Genomic DNA, 22,622 nt, shown 5'->3' on the forward strand with positions numbered 1-22,622 from the left:
ACAGACAAAGGACTGATATCCAAGATCTATAAAGAACTTCTCAAACTCAACACCAAAAAAACAGACAATCAAGTCAAAAAATGGGCAGAAGACATGAACAGATGCTTCTCCAATGAAGACATACAAATGGTTAACAGACACATGAAAGAATGTTCATCATCCTTAGCCATCAGGGAGATTCAAATCAAAACCACATTGAGATACCACCTTATACCAGTTAGAATGGCAACAATTAACATGGCAAGAAACAACAAATGTTAGAGAGGATGTGGAGAAAGGAGAGTCCTCTCACACTGTTGGTGGAAATGCAAGTTGGGGCAGCCACTTTGGAAAACAGTGTGGAGGTTCCTCAAAACATTAAAAAAAGAAAACTACCCTATACCCTGCAATTACACCACTGGGTATTTACCCCAAAGATACAGATGTAGTGAAAAGAAGGGCCATATGCACCCCAGTGTTCATAGGAGCAATGTCAACAATAGCCAAACTGTGGAAAGAGCCAAGATGCCCTTCAATAGGAAAATGGATAAAGAAGATGTGGTCTATATACACAATGGAATATTATTCAGCCATTAGAAATGATGGATACCCAACTTTTGCATCAACATGGATGGGACTGGCTGAGATTATGCCATGTGAAATAAATCAAGCAGAGAAAGTCAATTATCATATGGTTTCACTTACTCGTGGAACATAAGGAATAGCATGTTAATAGCATTAGGAGAAGGAAGAGAAAAATGAAGGGGGGAAATTGGAGGGGGAGACAAACCATGAGAGACTGCAGACTCTGAGAAACAAACTGAGGATTTTAGTTGGGGGAGGAGATGGGTTTGCCTGGTGACAGGTACTAAGGAAGGCATGTATTGCATGGGGCACTGGATGTCATACATAAACAATAAGTCTTGCTCTGTCGAATGAATAGATAAAATCTTAAAAAAAAACAATAAGTCTTGGAACACTACATCAAAAATTAATGACATACTATATGGTGACTAACATAACATTAAAAAAAAAAATTGTATGGGACCACAAAAGAATCTGAAGAGCCAAAGCAATCTTGAAAAAGGAAAGCAAAGCTGCAGTCATCACAATTCTGGATATCAAGCTGTAACAGAAAGCTGTAGTGATCAAGACAATATTGTACTGGCACAAAAAAAAAAAAAAAAAAAGACACACAGATCAATAGAACAGTATAGAAAACCCAGTAATGAACCCACAGTTATATGGTCAATTAATCTTTGATAAAACAGGAAAGAATATCCAATGGGGAAAAAAAAAGTCTCTTCAACAAATGGTGTTGGGAAAACTGGGCAGCAACATGCAGAAGAATGAAACTGGACCAGAGGTGCCTGGGTGGCTCAGTTGGTTAAGCATCTGCCTTCAGCTCACATCACAATCTGGGGTTCCAGGATGGACCCCTGTGTGAGGCTCTCTGCTCAGTGGGGAGCCTACCTCTCCCTCTCCCTCTGCTCCTCCCCCTGCTTGCGCTCTCTCTTTCTGTCTCACTGTCAAATAAATAAAATCTTAAAAAAAGAAAGAAAGAAAGAAAGGAAGAAAGAAAGAAAAAAAGAAAGAAAGAAAGAAAGAAAGAAAGAAAGAAAGAAAGAAAGAAACTGGACCACTTTTTACAGCATATACAAAAATAAATTCAAAGCAGAGGAAAGATCTAAAAATGAGACCTGAAACCATTAAAATTTTAGAGGAGTACACAGCAGTAACCTCTTTAACATTGGCCATACCAAATTCTTACTAGATAGGTCTCATGAGTCAAGGAAAACAAAATAAAAAATAAACTATCAGGACTTCAGCAAAATAAAAGCTTCTGCAGAGAAGGAAATAATCAACAAAACTAAAAGGCAACCTACAGAATGAGAGAAGATATTTGCAAATGGCATTATCTGATAAAGGGTTAGTATCCAAAATCTGTAAAGAATTTATAAATCTCAACACCCCAAAAAATGAAAAATCCAATTAAAAAATGTGCATAAGACATAAAGAGAAATTTTTTCCAAATATATCTAGATGGCCAACAGACACATGAAATGCTGCTCATCGTCACTCATGTGGCTGGAGAGTATTATGTTAAGTGAACTAAGTCAGTTGGAGAGATACAAATACATATGATTTCACTCACATGTGGAATTTAAGAAACACACTAGCAAAGAAATAAGAGAGAGAGAAAGAGAGAGAGAGAGCAGCAAACCAAGAAACAGACTCTTAATTATAAAGAATAAACTGATGGTTACCAGAGGGGAGCTGGTGGGGAGATGGGTTAAATTGGTGATGGGGATTAAAGAGTACACTTGTGATGAGCACCAGGTGTTGTATGGAAGTGCTGAATCACTAAATTGTACACCTGAAACTAATATTACATTGTATATTAGCTAACTGGAATTTTAATAAAAACTTCACATTTAAAAAATTTCATCTTTGTAATATAACTTACAACACTGAAATGTGATACCTCCAGCTTTGTTCTTTCTCAAGACTGCTTTGGTTATTTGGGGTCTTTGGGATCCCATACAAATTTTAGATTGTTTGTTCTAGTTCTATGAAAAATGCTGTTGGTATTTTAATAGGGATTACCTTAAATCTGTATATTGCGTTGGGTAGTATTGACATTTTAACAACATTTCTTCTTCCAATCCATGAGCATATAATGTCTTTCCATTTGTTTGTGTCATCCAGTTTCTTTCATCAATGTTTTATAGCTGTCAGATTATAGGTTTTTCACCCCTTGATTTGATTAAGTTTATGCCTAGGCATTTTATTATTTTTGGTGTAATTATAAATGGGAGTTTTTCCTAATTTGTCTACTGTGCTTCATTATTAGTGTATAGAAATGCAATGGATTTCTGTATATTAAATTTGTCTCCTTTGACTTTACTGAATTCATTTATCAGTTCTAGCAGTTTTTTGGTGGAGTGTTTAGAGCTTTCTATATATAATATCATGTCATCTGCAAATAGTGAAAGTTTGACTTCTTTCTTACCAATGCGATGCCTTTATTCCTTTTTCTTGTCTGATTTCTGTGGCTATGACTTCAAGTACTATGTTGAATGAAAGTGGTAAGAGTGGACTCCTTGCCTTGTTCCTGACCTTAAGGGAGAAGTTCTCAGTTTTTCTCCATTGAGTATGATGCCAGCTGTGGGTTTTTTACACAAGGTCTTTATTATGTTGAGGTATGTTCCCTCTAAATATACTTGTTGAGGGTTTTATCATGAATGGATGTTGTACTCACAATCTAAACTTTTAGATAATATTGAATAGATAGTAAACCAATGGTTCTTTTTCCTTCAAAATTAAATAATACTTAAGTGTCACCATGCATTTATTTTAAAAACGTTCATTTAGTATGGTAATAGTAAACAGATACAGACTTATCTCCTTGGCCTTATTTTCTGGTTTTGAATAATTTTACTTAATAACATTCATAATGAACAATTACTAACTAAATTACCAGTCTATTCCTTAGGAAACATCCTTTGGTCCTGATTAAGCCCATTGATCCCTTGCTCAGCACCTGCAACTAAGCATTTAACAATTGCTAGAGAAAATCTCAAAGTCATTGTCACTATTTTTTCCTCCTCTTACTTGACATCATAGTAACATCTGACATGACTGATTAACAAATATTTAATGACTGACACACTGCCTAAATGATCTAATTACATAATTAGAAGACTACTTGTAACATAAAAACACCATCCTGAGGAAAAAAATGTCAATTGTAGATTACTTTTCAGGATATTTGGGGGAGGGGAATAGCATAGAAATATAATCTAATTAAACAATTAAGGATCTTTCCACAAGAATACTGATTATCTTATGACCCACAAATTGAGTTTCAAGATTGTACCTAAAAAGATGACATAAGAAATAAATACATGTTTAAAAAAATAATAAAAAAAAAACATTTAGAATTACATTTATGGTTCATGATTTGCTATAGTTGTCAAACTACAAGGTCTAATCTATCACAATATATCACTGACAATAAAACTGTCTAGTTTTATTCAACAATCTCATGATTCCAAGTATAACTCTTACACCAAAATAAAATTGTAGGAGACTATAACATTTTTTTAAAAAGTACTTTAAAAAATTACCTAAAATTACTGAATGTTTCTTAAATAAAAGCTCGCTGGACTTAAAAAAAGGAAGGGAAGGGTAAGGGAGGGGAAGGGAAATTAAGGGAAGGGAAAGGAGGGGAAGGGAGGAAATCTCCCTGACATCAAGACATTTTGGTATCAGAGTGAAAAGTCACTTCAGAATGAGGTTCAGAATTGCTTCAAATGTGTGGTAATCAAAGTGTTTCTGAAGTGACAGGACTAAGAGATGAGAGGAAATGGCATCTGAGTTATCCTGGATTGACACGAGTAAAAAATCAAGAAACTTCAGAATATGTCTTGGCATAATGACTTGGCCAACTGGCTAGAGATGTTCACTGATTCACTTAGGAAATGATGACTAGAAGATATATTTTTAATGTGCTTGGAACAAATTATGGAAAAATTTGACTTCCAATCTGAGGGTTTAATATCTAACTGAAGCTTTTTCATAGAAAGGTGCTAGTATTAAAGGACTAATTATGAAGATTATTGTATAAATGCTGTGGAAACTCTCAGTAATAGAGTGGAAAACAGGAAAAGTGAAGAAGACACAATGATACATAAAAAAAAGGAATGCATCAGCATGTATCACAAAACACACAAAAATGGTTTTGAAAATGGTCTGAGCCAACATCAAACAATGATTCAGAAATCACCTTTGCACTCTACCTCTCACAAATAACTCTGAAGAAATGATAGATTACTGTGTAGGAAGCTGGGTACTCAGAGTCAAAGACATTCAGAAACCTATTAGAAAGGGAACACCTCCTCAACTGTTCTCATCAAGACTGTCAAGATCAATATCAATTTTTTTTCTCTCATAGTAAGTGGAGAGATTTCTTGAGTTCTCCTTCTAAACAAGAGGTTTGACTCCTATTCTGTGAGCTTTTAAACCTTTCTAAAAGCAAAGGCTATAAAATTTAAATTTAGAAGGGTACTTTAAAGACACCCCAGTAGTCTCCTTCTAGAAAATACACAATCACTTCACTTGGTTTCTTCAGGTTATTCAATCATTCACAAGTATTTTAGTCTTCAATTGTGTGAAGAAAAATGTACCAAGTCATGTTAGGAGGAATAAAAATTAAATATCTGATCTTTTGTGCACATATTTGTTTTATGAGGACTTTTAATCCTTCTTTAAGCTAAAATCTAAAACACAAATGGTTTGATATATTTGTTTTTTTATATCAACACAAAAGAACATGCATTGAATGTTCCCTAGTCCATTAACTTACCCGTATTTTGCAGGTGTTGAATTTTCTATTACTCAATGGGATTTTTAAAAGCTTGTTCAAAGCTACAATATGTGCCATTTCCATGTGGGTTAATTCTAAGACAACTTTAACTTTTATTCTTTGCTTTTTATTTTTAAAGTTGTAACTTGAAATTGCAGTAGTGTCATCTCTATATAATTTAATGGTTTTTAAGTCATTATCAAGAAACATGAAAATCTCACAAGCCAGCTAACGTCTCATATGTTATAATGAATTTAACCAATAGTCCAATCATATTCAGGCCTGCATATCACCACAACATTATCAAAACAGCTGGTGGATTTATTTTAAAGTGTTCTTGCTTTTTCCAATGAGAGTTTTCACAGATGGAAGCACCCTTCCAAGATAAACTTCAATCTGCTGCATTTAAAAAAATACTTGGGAAAGTTCAGTAAGTTTGCAAGTGTGAGAAGGGTGAATTAACACCACTTATACTTCTAGACTGAGCTGTCTAATGGTGAGTGTGCTAATGTACATTAATTTAATAGAAAATGTCCCTAATAGCACATATAGAAAATAAAGGCATAGGGAACACTGTCAAGCTATCACCATCTCTCAGTAAACAACACACTGGTCTTCAGACATTTGGCAAAGGAGAGTGGGAACCTATCATTCACAGGACACACAAAAACTCCTGCCCTCACAGTACTCACTCTTCTGGGGACAAATGGATACAGAATATGTTTGCCTGGTTTTACTCAGAAAACCCTCCCTTCAAAACTCAGACACACTAAATTTTAGAAAAGTTTTGCACAATATGATTAGACTTTTAGAACTATGAATGTGTAAGAAGAAAAAATTATTCTTGTAGAAAACAAATTTTTTTTAATATGACCTTGAGATGCTGAACTAGGAAACGACACAGACAGCATGCCTAGTACATCATATAGCATAGAACAGATTTAACAAATTTAAGTCAGCATCACATTCCCCCTAGGCTTTTTCTAGCTAAAAATTTTTTTCTTGGGGCACCTGGGTGGCTCAGTGGTTAAGCCTCTGCCTTCGGCTCAGGTCATGATCTCAGGGTCCTGGAATCGAGCCCTGCATCAGGCTCTCTGCTCAGCGGGGAGCCTGCTTCCCCCGCTCTCTCTCTGCCTGTCTCTCTGCCTACTTGTGATCTCTGTCAAATAAATAAATAAAATCTTTAAAAAAAATTTTTTTTCTTACAATGTTAATCCTGAGAGTTTAAGATTTTCAAGTTTATTAAAGAAAATTCATATTAGGAAGCACAATAAGAAAGATAGCAAGAAAGAAGCAAAAACTATATGAAGACAAATAACTGAATAACCTTATCTCAAACAAGATTTAAAACAACAAATCCACTGACTGCTGTAAAAAGTTGTATGTATAAGACAATTAGTAATAAAGACAAAATTTCATTATTTATGTTATTAGAACTAGACTATAACACTTCTATTTTCTTCTTTTCAAACAAAATAACGTCAGATTATTTTGTGAGAGTTTGTTCTTCACTAACAAGAATGTGAGATTTCTTAATTGACAGGGTGCTGCAGTGTCTACCATACTGCATTATTATATTGTGGCTCATAAAACCAGCTGCCAGCCCCTATTTGTACAATGGGTACAAATAAATTTACCAGAAAATTCTCCATTCTAAGTACATTAATTTAAACCCATTACTACTTTCAAAAGCAAAACTAGTTTTGATAATAATAATTTACCTAAATTTTTCACTTTGCCAATTTTTAGAAAACTAAAAGAAATTTCCTTAAGATGAAGTTTACTGTTGCTGGAGGGGAGGAAATTGGGAGGATACGATAATCAGGTGAAGGACATCAAGGGGGGCATTTTATATAATGAGGACTGGGTGTTACAAGCAACTGAGGAATCACTAAATTCTATCCCTGAAAATAATAATACAGTATATGTTAACAATTGAATTTAAATAAAAAATTTTAAGAACTTCAAAAAATTTAAATAAAAAATCTTACATTTTTAAAAAAATTTAAATAAAAATATAAAAAAATTTTAAAAAGTATTGTTATAAATTTTACCCACCATTTAAATATTGACAACACTTACAAAATTGTCATGATAGAAAATATGTTGCTTGGGACACCTGGGTGGCTCAGTGGGTTAAAGCCTCTGCCTTCAGCTCAGGTCATGAGTCGGCTCTCTGCTCAGCAGGAGGCCTGCCCCGCTCCCCAGCACCCGCCTGCTTCTCTGCCTACTTGTGATCTCTATCTGTCAGATAAATAAATAAAATCTTTAAAAAAAAGAAAATATGTTGTTTATATGTATATATAAATATAATATCCACTATATTTTATGACATATTTTTTTTATATATATTTTACATTTATATTATATATACTTTAGAGTTTAATAATGATTCATTACACACATAAATTATTCATATAGATTGTGTAGTGTTATGTGGACAATAGCACACCAGAAAAAAATCAAGAAATTTATTTATTCTATCAAGTAGTTATGGGATCTGGGATAAATTACTTAGCCTTGATGGGTTTCAAATTACCTTTCTAACCGACAAGATAGCTAGATAGATGAAAATGCCATTCATCCAAATTCTGTTACATTTATTTTTACCTGTTAATATTAAAAAATATTCTAGGGGGTGCCTGGATGGCTCAGTGGGTTGGAGCCTTTGCCTTTGGCTCTGGTCCTGATCCCCAGGTCCTGGGATCTAGTCCTGCTTTGGCTCTCTGCTCAGCAGGGAGCCTGCTTCCCTTCCTCTCTCTCTGCCTGTCTCTCTGCCTATTTGTGATCTCCGTCTGTCAAATAAATAAATAAAATCTTTAACAACAACAACAACAAAATATTCTAACCAGTATCCTATGTGTCTATACAGATTTTCCTTTGTCTTGATTATACTGAAGTAAAAAGTTATGACTCCAGTTTAATTTTCACATACATACATAAAACTAGATTATAACTGTTTTTCTAAATAATTTAAGTTCTAAAAAATATTAATAAAGGCATATGTTTAAATATGTCCATACATAACATACAACCACAAACAATGTGGTATTACTTGTTTCATATAAAATTGGCTTAAGTTGTATGATGAAAATCTTCTATAAGTTAGTTAAACTGACATTATTTTTAGGTTTTATATCACTTAGATTTTGAATAAATTGACTAACAGTGCTTTGAGTTACAGAAGGTTTTCCAGAACTAAATGTTCAACTTTTGAAACAAATATGAAGAAAAGCAGTTACTATTACACATTCTATTAGCTGTGATTAAAAGTAAAAATGTAACCTTTTAAAGGCCTGAAGATATATATTACAAAACAGAAACAAGATAGATTTTTGCAAAAGCATTAATGATTCAATAGACAATGTAACATCCATTTATCTTTTTCAGCAGAATACATTAAAGAAGATGGGACATTTTGAAAATAATATTCCAGTGCTTTAACACTAGTAAATTTAGTATCCTATCATTTGCCAGATTCAACACTAGGAAGTTTTATATTAAAATTAACGACTGAATTCTGGTTTATGCAGTTAATGTTACATCAACTGATAAATGAATGAGGAGAAATGGACATACATTTTCATTTTCATTAATAATTTTAAATTATTATTTTATTATAGTCTGAACACAGTGTTCAATAGTAATTTTGTAGAGCTTTTTTTTTCATATAAGCAGACAAAAGTTAGGATATTCTGAAAATAAATATAATATCAGGGAAATGGCTTTAGTCAATACAAAGTACACTACACAGTATAGTAATTAAAACACCTTGGTCCTGTCAAAGATATATAGATTGGTAGGACAAATAGAGCATTTGAAAATATACCTAAATAAATATAGGATTAAATATATGATAAATGTGGCATTTTAGGACAGTGGAAAATATATTATTTAGCAGATTTGAAATTATTAGTCATTTAGAGAAAAAGAGAAAGTCTGGATCTTTCACTCTTCACACCAAAGAAAAAAAAAAAAAAGAAAAACCAACTTAGAATACGGTCTGTCACATGCTACTCTGTAACCTCTCTGCTTTATTATATCATGTTACTAGTGACTTTAACTTAATTATGTTTACTTAAAAATATACATACTCATTGTAGAAGTACATACTCATTTTTCTTTTTTTTTTTTTTAAGATTTTATTTATTTATTTGACAGAGAGATCACAAGTAGGCAGAGAGGCTGGCAGAGAGAGGGGGGGAAGCAGGCTCCCTGCCAAGCAGAGAGCCCGATGCAGGGCTTGATCCCAGGACCCTGAGATCATGACCTGAGCCGAAGGCAGAGGCTTAACTCACTGAGCCACCCAAGCACCCCCATACTCATTTTTCTAAGAAAAAGTTAACTTCTCTTCACCCCTCCTTCACCTCAACCAAATGAGGAAACTAAAGTTAAATTATATCCTTCTATGCCATATGTCCTCATATATAAATCATATTTTTGTAAAGATAATATGTTATTCATATTAATATGCAACTTTTTTCACTTAATAGCGATTCCCCTCTAGGTCAATAAATAATAATATATTTTTAAGAATAACCTCACGACATTCCATAACATAAATATTAAAATATAACAAGTAATAAAAATATAATAATAAGTAATATACAACATATAATAAATAATATAAATAGACTTAGCAGTTTTCATAATGATGGGCACTATAGTTGTTTCAGGTATCTGCCACTTCAAATGATGCTACAATTGCTACAATAAAATATAGTGTACATATACCATTACATGGTGGCATTTTTATTTTTCTAGGAAGAGCACATAATAAAGCACAATTGGCACAATGGAATATATATTTGTAATTTACAAATAAATTTCTACTATTTGACGCTTATTGTTTCCTTCCAGCTGAAGAGCATAGGAGGTTATTAAACTTCTTAACTTCAACAATCTGATGAGAGAAAAGTGGTGTCCCATCTTTTGATATATATATCTCTGGCTAATACTAAACTAAGACATCTCTAATATGGTAATTAGTCATTTGCATTACCTCTTGTGTAATGTTTATGACCTTTGCCTATGTATATACTGGATTAGGTTATTATTTAAATATCCAGGAACACTTTGATAATAGATAAGTTAATGTATGGTAAAAAAAAAAATCATTTCAAGTTGCGTTAGCTTTCATTTAAAAATGTGTACATTAAAATTTGTTCTCACATAATTTATAGCTTCCAAATTATTTTAAAAGATTTTATTTATTTATTTGACAGACAGAGATCACAAGTGGGCAGAGAAGCAGGTGGGGTTGTGGGGGGAGCAGGCTCCCTGCTAAGCAGAGAGCCTGATGTGTCACTGGATCCCAGGACCCTGAGATCATGACCTGAGCCGAAGGCAGAGGCTTAACCCACTGAACCACCCCGGAGCCCCTAATGAGGGGTTCTAGAAGTAAATTCAAAATTATACCTGAACGATTTTTCAAAGAACCCATCATTTTCCACTAAATTGAAATGCACTCTTCATTACATATTATGTTCTCTTATTTACTTGGTCCTCTTTACAGACTTTCATCTGCTTCAGAAAATGTGTATTCTTGTACCAATAGTACACGTTGATTATAGAAGCTTTACAGTGAGTTTAAGATCTGATGTGGCAAATCTTTTTGTCTTATTCTTCAAAGGTTTCTTTCTTCCATATAGCTTCCCAATTACTATTTCAGTATTTGTCAATCTGGGTTTCAATCAATCTAGACTACCCATTAAATCTTTAGTAATTATTATACTTTTATACATGTATTAAGAAATAATTATCTGCTGTTAGATTTTTAAAGGTAAAATTATAGCTAAAATACTTTTAAAAAGTCATCTGAATGTATTCTTGAACTGCCATGTCCAAGACTGAAAATGACGAGGCAATAAGAAAAATAAGTGTAATCACCCTAAAGGCATTTCGTAAGTAAACCAGGAGAATATTGTCCTCCAAGAACATAACAGATACAAAACCCTTGTAAAGAAAAATGTATTCATTGCATTCTCCACAAAATTTCTACAAACTTTAAAGAAAAGCAGAGGGAAGAAAGAAAAAAGAAATGAAGAAAGGAAGAAAGAAAAAAAGGAAGGAAGAAAGCAAGCAAGCAAGCAAGCAAAGGGAAGGAACCATAAAAGATAAGTTAAGTTACGGAGAATAAAGTAAAAAGGTTTAACATATATCTAATTAAGAGTTCCATAAGGAGATGATAGAGAGTCAATGAGAAATTCCCCCAAATGTTGAAAGTCATCAGTGCACAGATTCAACAACTACAGTGAAAAGTAAGCAGGATAAACAAAAAGAAATCCAAACGTAGGTTTGAGTGTCTCAGTCAGTTAAGAGTCTGTCTTCAGCTCACCTCATAATCCCAGGGTCCTGGGATCAAGCCCATGTTGGGCTCCCTGCTCAGCAGGAATCTGTTTCTCCCTCTCCTCCCTCTCCCCCTGCTCATGTACTCTCTCAGTCACTTTCTCAAATAAATAAATAAAATCTTAAAAAAAAAAAAAAAGAAAGAAATCCAAACATAGATAAATCACTGTTTAGTGGAACACTAAAGATAAAAAGTTCTTTAAAACAACCCCCTCCCGGGGCACCTGGGTGGCTCAGTAGGTTAAGCCTCTGCCTTCGGCTCTGGTCATGGTCTCAGGTTCCTGGGATTGAGCCCCGCACTGGGCTTCCCCCTCTCCCTCTGCCTGCCCCTCTGCCTACTTGTGATCTCTCTTTCTGTCAAATAGATAAATAAATAAATAAATAAAATCTTAAAAAACAAAACAAAACAAAAGCCAAAAAAAAAAAAGCCCCCCCTCCAAAGACATGTAACACTCAAATGAGCATTAATTAGGTTTCTGTTAATTTTCCAATAGTATCAGTATAAGCAAAACTAAACCACTTTCCCATGGCAATTCCAAAATGAAAAAAAAAAGGAAAAAAATAAAAAAAAATTGGCAAATATGTGAATAAAGCTAATCCAATATAGCTTTATTCACATAGACTAATAAAGCATAACAATATTATCTTACAAGTTTTAAAAGGATAAGATTAATAGACATAAAACAGTATTTTCTGACTTAGGGATGAGCTAATTTGATATATAGTACTTTACTCCCTACCAGAAGACCCACTCAAATTAACATCCTAAATGACACAGACCCCTACCATAAAGGAGTTGTAAAAATTTGAATTTACTCAGTCCTAGAAAAATACATTTTTCACATTACTCAAATACTGGCATCTCAACAGTAAATGAAATTAACACATGAATTCAGAACTATTTATTTAAGCCAAATGGCATATTCAGCTCTAATTGTTTGCCCTCTAAAAGCATAACAGAGTTTTGTTTTTGTTTTTCTTTTTTTTAAGATTTTATTTATTTGTCCGAGAGAGAGAGGGAGAGAGAGCAAGCACAGGCAGACAGAATGGCAGGCAGAGGCAGAGGGAGAAGCAGGCTCCCTGATGAGCAAGGAGCCCGATGTGGGACTCAATCCCAGGACGCTGGGATCATGACCCGAGCCGAAGGCAGCTGCTTAACCAACTGAGCCACCCAGGTGTCCCACATAACAGAGTTTTTAAAAGCTGTGTTCTCTTGAGCATCATTTTATGGCAGCGTGTAAGTAAGTTTCTAACAGTCCTCTTGGGACAAAGGTGCTCATAGTTCTTGTTTAGCAAAACAAGTGAGGAAACTAGCCTTGCACACCTAAAGAAACCTTATCACTACCTTTTTATTTCACATATCTAAATTTTCATATTTTCAAATACTAATGGGTAGTAATTTGTGGGCCTCCTAATTTTTTTTTTTCATCTCCTTATTTCTCTGTCATGATAGTGGGGAAAAGTTCAATAGGCTTACGTAATAGGCTATGTATTTGGACACTGATCTCTAGGCACTGGGAAGCCACAGACATTTTTTGAACAAAGCAGTGATATAATTACTGCTATGTTTTCAGGAAATTATTCTGGAAATGATCAACATTTTACTTGATAAAGGTATTAAACCACTTAGCCATTGTAATTGAAAAGCAAACCCAAAAGGAGGATGAAGTAAAACTATTGATTACGCTTCTGCTTTGTAACACTTGTGTCGGGAATACGCATGTGTGTGTGCATGTGTACACACACATATGCACACGCACATATATTGAGATGACTTCTTTTAAATAAAAATGTTGTTGCCCATAGTTATCAAATGAATTCTGCTGGTGACATCTGTTCCTTCCCTGACTTCTACTCATACTTTCCATAGGGATCTATCATAAAGAAGAGTTTTGTTTTTTCCATTGCATCATTTAGTCAGCTTTCCTCTAATGTGTATTATTAAGTTTATTTATCTAGGTATAAAAGCCATACAATTCTGGGCACACAGATTCTATATAATATACAAATCAGTGGAAAAATCAATGCTTTACAATTTGACAGAAACGTTTGAAAAGAGAAAGCAACTATATTGTTTAAAATAAAGTATCACGAAACGAAGGAACATTTTTAAAAAGTCATTCTTTTTTGCTACATTTATAGATTGGTCTCACTCATTCTGATATAAAGTACTGCTTTTTTTTTCCCCCAAAGGAAAGCTATCAGGAAATAGAACCCAGTATTCACAGTTTGATGACTCTGAAACGTGTACTTCCGATTGAGAGATACAATTGCAAACAACAGCCTACATGAATGAAACAGAGAAAAACTGACTGAGGGGGTACAATAGAATTGAGTGTACCTTTGAAAACTAGAGCTGTAATCCAGTTTGTAAGAAAATAAAGAATGGAACTATTGGCCTAAACTCCCTGAATCACAGAAACCTAACACAATACAATACAAGTGACATCCTTTTCTCAAAGAGGCACAAGGCTCATTGAGTCTGGTGATTCAATTACCCTCTCAACCTGGAAAGAATCCCCCTCCTGAGTTGAGGTCCACTGGCAGAGCAAGGTGGGACAGCCTACATTGTACACAGCTGGTAAATATCTAAAAAGCTGCAGTCTTTAAAGAACAAGAATCTCTGACCTTTTATGATTACTTCAGTGTTCTTCAACAAAACACTATTTAATGATAGAGTTCCCTAAATGCCTGGCAAAAGATCACATTTTCAATTAAAGGTCTCCAAATATCTTCTCTTCAAATAAAAATCTGTTTAAATAAAAATAGCTAAGCAAATTGCTTCATTAGGCAGTAAGGAATACAGACAAATTAAAGAAACAAAGTTTTCCTAAAATAGAGGTGATTCTGATCTTGCTTAGACATTTTATAAACTTCTCAAAGAATACCATTATTCCCTTTAGGTCATTTATTTTTTCCTATAAATTTGTATAGACCTTGAATGAGTGGGGTATACGCTAATTAGAATCCTAATATCACTAGTGAACTTTGGAATATCTAGGGAACATTAGCTAAAATGGATTATAACTGTAATATCTCCTCATGCATGAAATCAAGCATGGAAATAATTTTAGTCAAAACACTTCAGACTTCAAACTTTGGACATTTGGTTACATCCCATTCCTATGAAGCCATTAGTAAACAAATAAGATTTCACATAATGAATTATTTTCACATATAAGAAAAAGGTCTTGTGATGATAGATGTTTGGGATTACCATAAAGTTAATAAATGAGATCCCTTCCTAGAATTCATCTTCTTAATTATAAAACAAATATAAAGAAATTCGTGATCTTCTATGGATGGGATTAAGTCTCAAATATTGAGCATAGAATGACAATATTTTCACAACTGAATCCCAGTCTAATTGCCTTGTCTCTTTTCCATCATTCTGTTTCTGTAATCTAGGCCCTACCCTAGCCACACTGGAGTTACAACATTTGCCCAAACTTGTCATGTACACACTCACATTGCTGCCTTTGCCCATGCGGAATACTCTTCCTGGATTGCATGGATTGCAGCATCAGCCACATCTAATATGGTTAGGGTGTCTTTTTTTTTTTTTTTTCTTAATGTATCCATTTCTGTTCACAAATTATGAACTTCTACAAGGCCAGGCCATAACAGGAACCCAATACATGTCACTGTGTTTGGTACATAGCAGCTACTCAATAAATAATACCAGCTACAAAAATAGTAATCCCTTGTATAATATGCACCATGCTGAATGTAGAGGGAAATTAATAATTCCACATCAACAAAATATTTGTTAAATAATCACTATGTTAGGGATGGTCACACACAAGTATCCTTTCATTTATACCACAACCTTGTAAGACAGATGCTGTCTTTCTTTCATAAATAATTTTCCCTGGGTTCCCAATAAGTGGTTAATCTAAAAATTTAACCTAGACTTAAATAAAATAAATATATTTATAAATAATAATATATTAAATATAATTAATATATCCATGTAGATTAATACCATAACATATACTTAAGTAATAACATTAATTCTTTTGAAATCCTAAAACTATATAAATGTACCATTTTCCCCTGAAATATTTTTTTGAATAACTGTCATTGAGAAATGATCTTTAAAAAAAAGGTAGCTGGTTGGTGAAGGAGTACTTATTGGATTTGTATAGCATTTTAGAACATAAGTGTCAAACACTGAAAAGAAGGATTCTCTACATCCTTTAGGGAAGACTTCCTTCAGCTTTTGTCCATTTGCTAAAGCATCAAACACTTGGCTATGAGCTCACAATACTCGTTTCACAAATGAAAGATACTATTAATTAATTATTCAATCAATCAAACATTCACTTAGTGAATGAAAAACTGGGCTTAGTTTCACACTGGTTTAAAAAAAAAAAAGATTAAAATTCCTTCTGTTCTACTCATGCTCATAAAAGCCTGTTTTGTATTTTTTAGTCTTGGGGGTTTTTTGGTTATAACTCTATCTAGTCTCTACGATTTATTCCACATCTTAAACAAATTAACTGAATTTCAGCAACAGGGAAAGTCCATTTCTTTGATGTGTCTCAGTCTGCCAGACTTAATATCAAAACACATTTTGAAACAAAAATATTTCACAAATTTGAAATGTGTTTTGCTAATCAATGACAGTTCCTATCTATAAGCATTTAGCAAGCTTAAGCTATAGTCAATCTATTCAGTGAGTGTCTTGGATTTAAAAATCATTAATTTTAACAAAAACTAATTTTTAAATCAATAAACAATGAATATGCATTTTTGTAATAATTATATCACAACTTGGAAGAGATTAATTAACAAAATGTACCGCATTTTTACATGCCTCTAGAAATCATATCTTTAATAGCTTAACCCAATTTACTAAGACAAGCTTTATGCTTTAATCACAAGTCATAGATACCAAGATCAGTGCTGTTATTTTCATTTGCAGAGCTAAATCTGAATTTACCTTGTTTGCAATACTTGTGATGAATGATTTGATATCTAGATTGGTGGGACAGCTCTTCTGACAGGGGGCATCTGCACATTTCAGGCACCTAAGGAATAAAATGACCAGATTAAAGAAACTCTAAGGTAACTAAGGTAATACTCTATATATTCTCTATTTGATACCCATTCAGAGTTAGCGTCTAGTAAGGACAAATAAAATAGTGCTATTTTTAAGGCACAAAATCTTTTTTTAAGCAGGAAACAAAGAGCATCTGTGTTTCATTTTTTGTACACCTTCTGAGATGTATAAAATACCACCACTCGGGCTAACTGCCCATCCTTTCCGTGTTCATCCTAGGGATTAAGAGAACCATACTCATTTAAGATACATCATTTATTCTTTTACTAAACCAGTCTTATTTTGATCTCTCCTAAACTGACAACACTTAGAGAATACAGTCTTTTATGATAAAAGTTTTGTATGCCTTTATGCCACAATTATTATAAAAATACAAAGCAAACAAGCAAAGTCTCTCTCATTTTACCACTTGTAACTTCCTTTTTTCCTCCCTTCATCTCTCCCACTTTGTCTCCCACCTTTCCTCTCTCCCTCTTTCTTTACCTCCTATCAGCTCTCCCTCCCTCCAACTTTCTTGTGTTTTTTAACCTACAAACTATTCACATGGCCACTGGGCTTTGTAGTACATGCTTCATGCATAGTTCAAATCCACCCCATTCCAGAATGAAGCACTTATTCCCCTGCTGCTATACCTTCAGCCAAAAAGAACAGGCTCAACCAAGGTCGTGTCCCCTTTCCAATGGCAGCCTGCTTCCAATTGCAGGTCAATGAAGAGATTAAAGGCCCAGTACCCTTGCCCAGACTTGGGGAACAAGTCTGCAAAGACCCACTGCAGCCTTTTTTTTTTTTTTTCAGTGTTCCAAAATTCATTGTTTATGCACCACACCCAGTGCTCCATGCTATACATGCCCTCCTTAATACCCACCACCAGGCTCACCCAACATCCCACCCTCATTCCCTCCAAAACCCTCAGTTTATTTCTCAGAGTCCATAGTTTCTCATGGTTTGTCTCCCCCTCCAATTTCGCTCAACTCACTTCTTCTCTCCATCTCCCAATGTCCCCCGTGTTATTCCTTATGCTCCACTAGTGAAACCATATGATAATTGACTCTCCGCTTGACTTATTTCACTCAACATAATTTCTTCCAGTCCTGTCCATGTTGATATAAAAGTTGGATATTCATCCTTTCTGGTGGAGGCATAATACTCCATAGTATATACGGACCATATCTTCTTTATCCATTCGTCCGTTGAAGGGAATCTTGGTTCTTTCCACAATTTGGCAACTGTGGCCATTGCTGCCATGAACATTAGGGTACAGACGGCCCTTCTTTTCACTGCATCTGTATATTTGGAGTAAATACCCAGTAGTGCAATTGCAGGGTCATAGGGTAGCTCTATTTATAATTTCTCAAGGAATCTCCACACTGTTTTCCAGAGTGGCTGCAACAACTTGCATTCCCACCAATAGTGTAAAAGGGTTCCCCTTTCTCCACATCCTCCCCACCACTGCAGCCTTTATTATGGCTGGCTGTCCAATCCTGATTCCTTCACTCATGTAAAAATATTGACCTTCTAATAAACTTCCTGCATACTAATCTCATTTCAAAATCTGCTTCCTGGGGAACCAACCAGAGATATGATCAAACTTTAGTGTGCCAAAGAATCAGCTTGATAAATGTCACAGTTTCCACAGGGAAACCCCTCCTGAGTCTGAGTTACTGGCCTGAGAATCTGTATTGGGGGGGAGTCTTTGAGGTGATTCTGATATATATGGTTGGATCTACACAGCAAGAATCACAATTCTATAATTACTACATCAGGACTGAAAGCGCAGGCTAGAATGGTCCTTAATTTTCATATCAATGTGTGTTATTTATTTATTTACTCATTTAATAAATATCTAATGAGCCCCTACTACATGGCAGAACCTGGCATATGAGGATATAAAATTGATAAACAAGACACAAGTCCTGCTCTCATGTACCTTACAGTTTGGAGGAAGTTGACATGTATAAAAGGCAACTGTCGTTGTCAATGTGAATTTGGGTGAAAATATTATCGGAAGGGAGCGTTTAAGAGGAATGGTAGTGCTGGAGGGAGAGAGGCAGGCAAAGCTCTTTGGGAAGAGTACTACTCAAACGGAACATTGAAGAATGAATGGGCCTTAGGGAAGTGGCGAAGGGTGGGATTTGGAGTGCAAGGTCACTCAAGATAATGACCCAGTACGTGCCCAGGCCTGGAGAACATGACAAGGTACGTAAACTAATCCAGGTTGGTCAGACACACAGTGAGAACAGGAGTAGAGAAGAATTAGGCTGGAGATCTAAAACTTAAGATATACCACTGTCATATTTGTCAGAAGACCAAAATTCTCCAAGAATTTCATTAAGAATGAATCCTACACTGCTCAGTGACAAAGGTGACTAGCTAGCTCATTTTCTATCTACTTCCATGTGTAAAGACCTTGCTTCATTTCCTTTGAGAAAACAATACCAGTCTCCTTGTCATTCTTTTGTGAGTAGGAGAGTCCTCTTCATTGTCTGAACCAATTTCTCAGCACCTAATTAATATCTTGTTTTTAAATCTGATCTCTTTTCTCTGGTTTGTGCCCTTAGCCTTCTCTCTAAATTAAATTTTACACAATGAGTACCGAAGGCTTTTCATAATCAATTGTCCTCCCTGAAATGTAGTCATTAAACCTCTCCCCTATCATTCCTCTAAATGCCATTGTTAGATTCACATCTATCATTTAGCTGAATTCCTATCTTCTCATACTCATGATTTTTTCTCCTAACACACTGTCACTGAGTTCAAAAAGAACTTCTTGAAAGTATAGTTAGCAGCATACACTGCCCAACAGTGCAACAGAGCATAATGCATGGTCAATTTGGTCTATGATGTTGAAATGAGGTGATATTATATGTGTTATCTCCACATGGATAAATATGTTGAACATTATTAGTGATCTGAAATGATTTCCTCTGAGGTGGTAAAATAAAATAGCTAAAAAATTAGCAAATAATACGCCATCTTAAATAAATTCTAATTTATTAAAAACATCATTTCAACAGTTTTAAAAATATTTGGAAATTCCCAGTAATAAAGCAACAAATGTACTATTTGTTTCATGTGTGTATGTGTGTGTATATATTTATGTCTATATATACATATGTGTGTATGTATATCTGTATATGTGTATATATATACCATATAGATATATAGATTCTGCTTATCCTTAATGAAGTCACAAGTTTTCTGCTTTTCTTTTTTCTAACACCCATCTTGAATAATAAGGCAATTAAAAAATAAAGTTATATTGTCAGCACATATGAATGAGCCAAATTAATGCATAGTATATTTCCCTGTTCTTCTAGAGAAATCTTAAATTCAACATAAACAGATTCACTTAACAGCACTGACAATGTAAGGATTTTTAGTTGTGGTTATTAAGCCTCTTTACCAAATAAGTCCCTTTTTATTATTGAGCAAGTTCACAAATAACAGCTGTTGGAAATGTCAGATGTTAATGAGGCAGGGCAATGCAAACCTGAATTGTAGCATTCTTTTTTTTTTTTCCTTTGGTGCCATGAATATGCCAGAATGGGCAGACTCTGATAATAATACCATCTTGCAATTCTCTAAGCGCTCTGCAGACTAAAGTGCATCAGGCTGCCATTAATCCCACTTATCACTCTGACAGCTCAGTAATTACACTACTGCTATAGCCAGGTAGTCCTAATAAAATATCAACCACTGCACTGGAATGCATACTGGTGAGATGTTTTATTAAACTTGGGGGGGGGTTGATCATCAAGTGACATTAGTGTTGACCTATTTTTCTATTTGACAATAAATTATCCTTTGACCATGACATAATAGATATTACAGAGTGCATTTACTGTACCAAATCAGAAAGGTACTGCATTACAATGATGTAGGCAAATGGTGTAAATAAAATAGCAGAAATGCATGTCAGAATGTTATTACCTAAATTGCTTTAAATGATTGATACCATGAAAAATCACAGACACAGTACTTAGGGGAATATGTCAACAATTATTGTAAACCACAGTTCTACATAAATTTTTCCTTAGAAGTAACATTTAAATTATACTTGTTTTTATCTTCATTCGTTTAATTCCCCTTTTATGTTTCAAAGTTACTCTGTTACAATGCAGTTTATTTTTAAATGCATTTTAAGAGCCAAAAGTTAACTCAGATAAACAATTATGTAATATTTTAATCCTGAAATAATTATATTTATACTAAAAGCAGAATATTAGATTATTTTTTAAGCAATGAAACATCTTAGATTTTTTACTAGTGATAAACTTTTTTCATTTCCACGTTTAATAGAGGGCATAACAATGGATTTCATTAAAAGCAAATATAGAATCCTTAATAATGTTAATCCTTCATGATTCAACATGACCATAAAAAATGTATGAAAACTTTAGTACTGCTATTTAAGGGACAAAAACTATTAGAGATATACAGATCTTTCTCCAGGGAAAGAGAGCCATGATTCCTCTCTCCAAATATTAGTGAGCCTGGACAGTTTTACTCTATAGCATAACACCCAAAAAAAATTATAGTAAGTCATGAAATGAATAGCATTTCATTCTTCACACATCTGAAAACAGATGCCTGCTTTTATTGTTAAGCATCCAGAGCAGTTGGAATTATAACCTATGCTTGTTAAAGAATTTTCCAATCCATGAGTTTAAATAACAATTTCTTCCTCAGTTAAAAAAAAATCACACAAAATCTATATGAAAACCTTAAAACATCATATTGCATTGTTTTTGGTCTTTTGTTAGACTTTGGTTCAATCAAGTTAGCAGTGTTTGATCAGGCTATGTATAATCTGTATTAGTCTAGATGTAATCAAATTGGGCAAGTTAGTATTTATATGGAAACAAAACAAGGTATTTTCCTAATATTGATGTTGTGATGCCTCAGAACTTTCATGTTTAGTACCTTCCTCTGGAAGGTCTAATTAACTGAAATGTAGCAGAGGAGTAATAGGATCTAACTCCCCTACTCTATAATCACCAGTATAAGTAAATACACAGACTAATATTCTACCCCAATTTGGCAATATTTCTACTGAAACAGCACAGAATTGAATGGAAGGTATGTAAATCAAGAAATGGGGGCCTAGGGGCGCTTGGGTGACTCAGTTGGTTAAGCATCTGCCTTCGTCTTAGGTCATGGTCCCAGGGTGCTGGGATTGAGCCCTATATCGGGCTCCTTGCTCAACTGGGAGCCCGCTTCTCCCTCTCCTCTTCGCTCATGCTCTATCTCTGTCTCTCTCTCTCTCAAATAAATAAAATCTCTAAAAAAAATGTGCAATGTGAGTGCTGTGAATTATATAAGACTGATGATTCACAGACCTGTACCCTTGAAGCAAATAATATATGTTAATTAAAAAAAAGGAAAGGAAGAAGGAAATGGGGTGTTAGAAGTGTGTAACGCAAGTTTGAGTTCCACAGCTTGCAATCCTTGTACCAGATCCCATCATAACAGAAACACCCAAGAAAGATGGTTGGTATCTTTAATACATGATGAGACTAATTCAATGTTCTGATACATTAAACAGTCAAGAGCAATTCCCAGATTCTAATAATTCTCTCCACTTCTCTCAATATTCTATTAATAGCCTTTCCTATATTCTTTCTGATTGCGCTGCTCTGATTACACAACAGATTCTTACTAGCTCTGGGGTATTTGGCACTAATTTTGAATATTCCTAATATGCATCTTGGCCCAGCTTCTATTTTGCTGGGCTGGGAAACTATGGCAATATTGTGAAAAGTAACTGAATTTTTTATGCTGTGCACCATTCTGCCTTGGTGATGGTGAACCAATGATGTTCATATTTTAAGACTTTTAATATTTATTCGAATTTATAGGTTA

The 22,622-nt window shown here is 34.3% G+C and overlaps 1 protein-coding gene across 1 annotated transcript in view; it reads right to left on the reverse strand.

The window, feature by feature from the left end:
- The window catches only part of LOC111142998 (dihydropyrimidine dehydrogenase), an 828,681-nt gene that overhangs the window by 627,746 nt on the left and 178,313 nt on the right, over nt 1–22,622 (reverse strand). Inside the window, exon 4 of the mRNA XM_022496386.1 lies at nt 16,641–16,728. Within this exon, the coding sequence (XP_022352094.1) occupies nt 16,641–16,728 (88 nt within the window). The remainder of the gene's footprint in view (nt 1–16,640; nt 16,729–22,622) is intronic.

This window comes from Enhydra lutris, unplaced genomic scaffold (assembly GCF_002288905.1).
Source record: "Enhydra lutris kenyoni isolate GAN:26980312 unplaced genomic scaffold, ASM228890v2 scaffoldscaffold9, whole genome shotgun sequence".
NCBI classification, from domain to species: domain Eukaryota; kingdom Metazoa; phylum Chordata; class Mammalia; order Carnivora; family Mustelidae; genus Enhydra; species Enhydra lutris.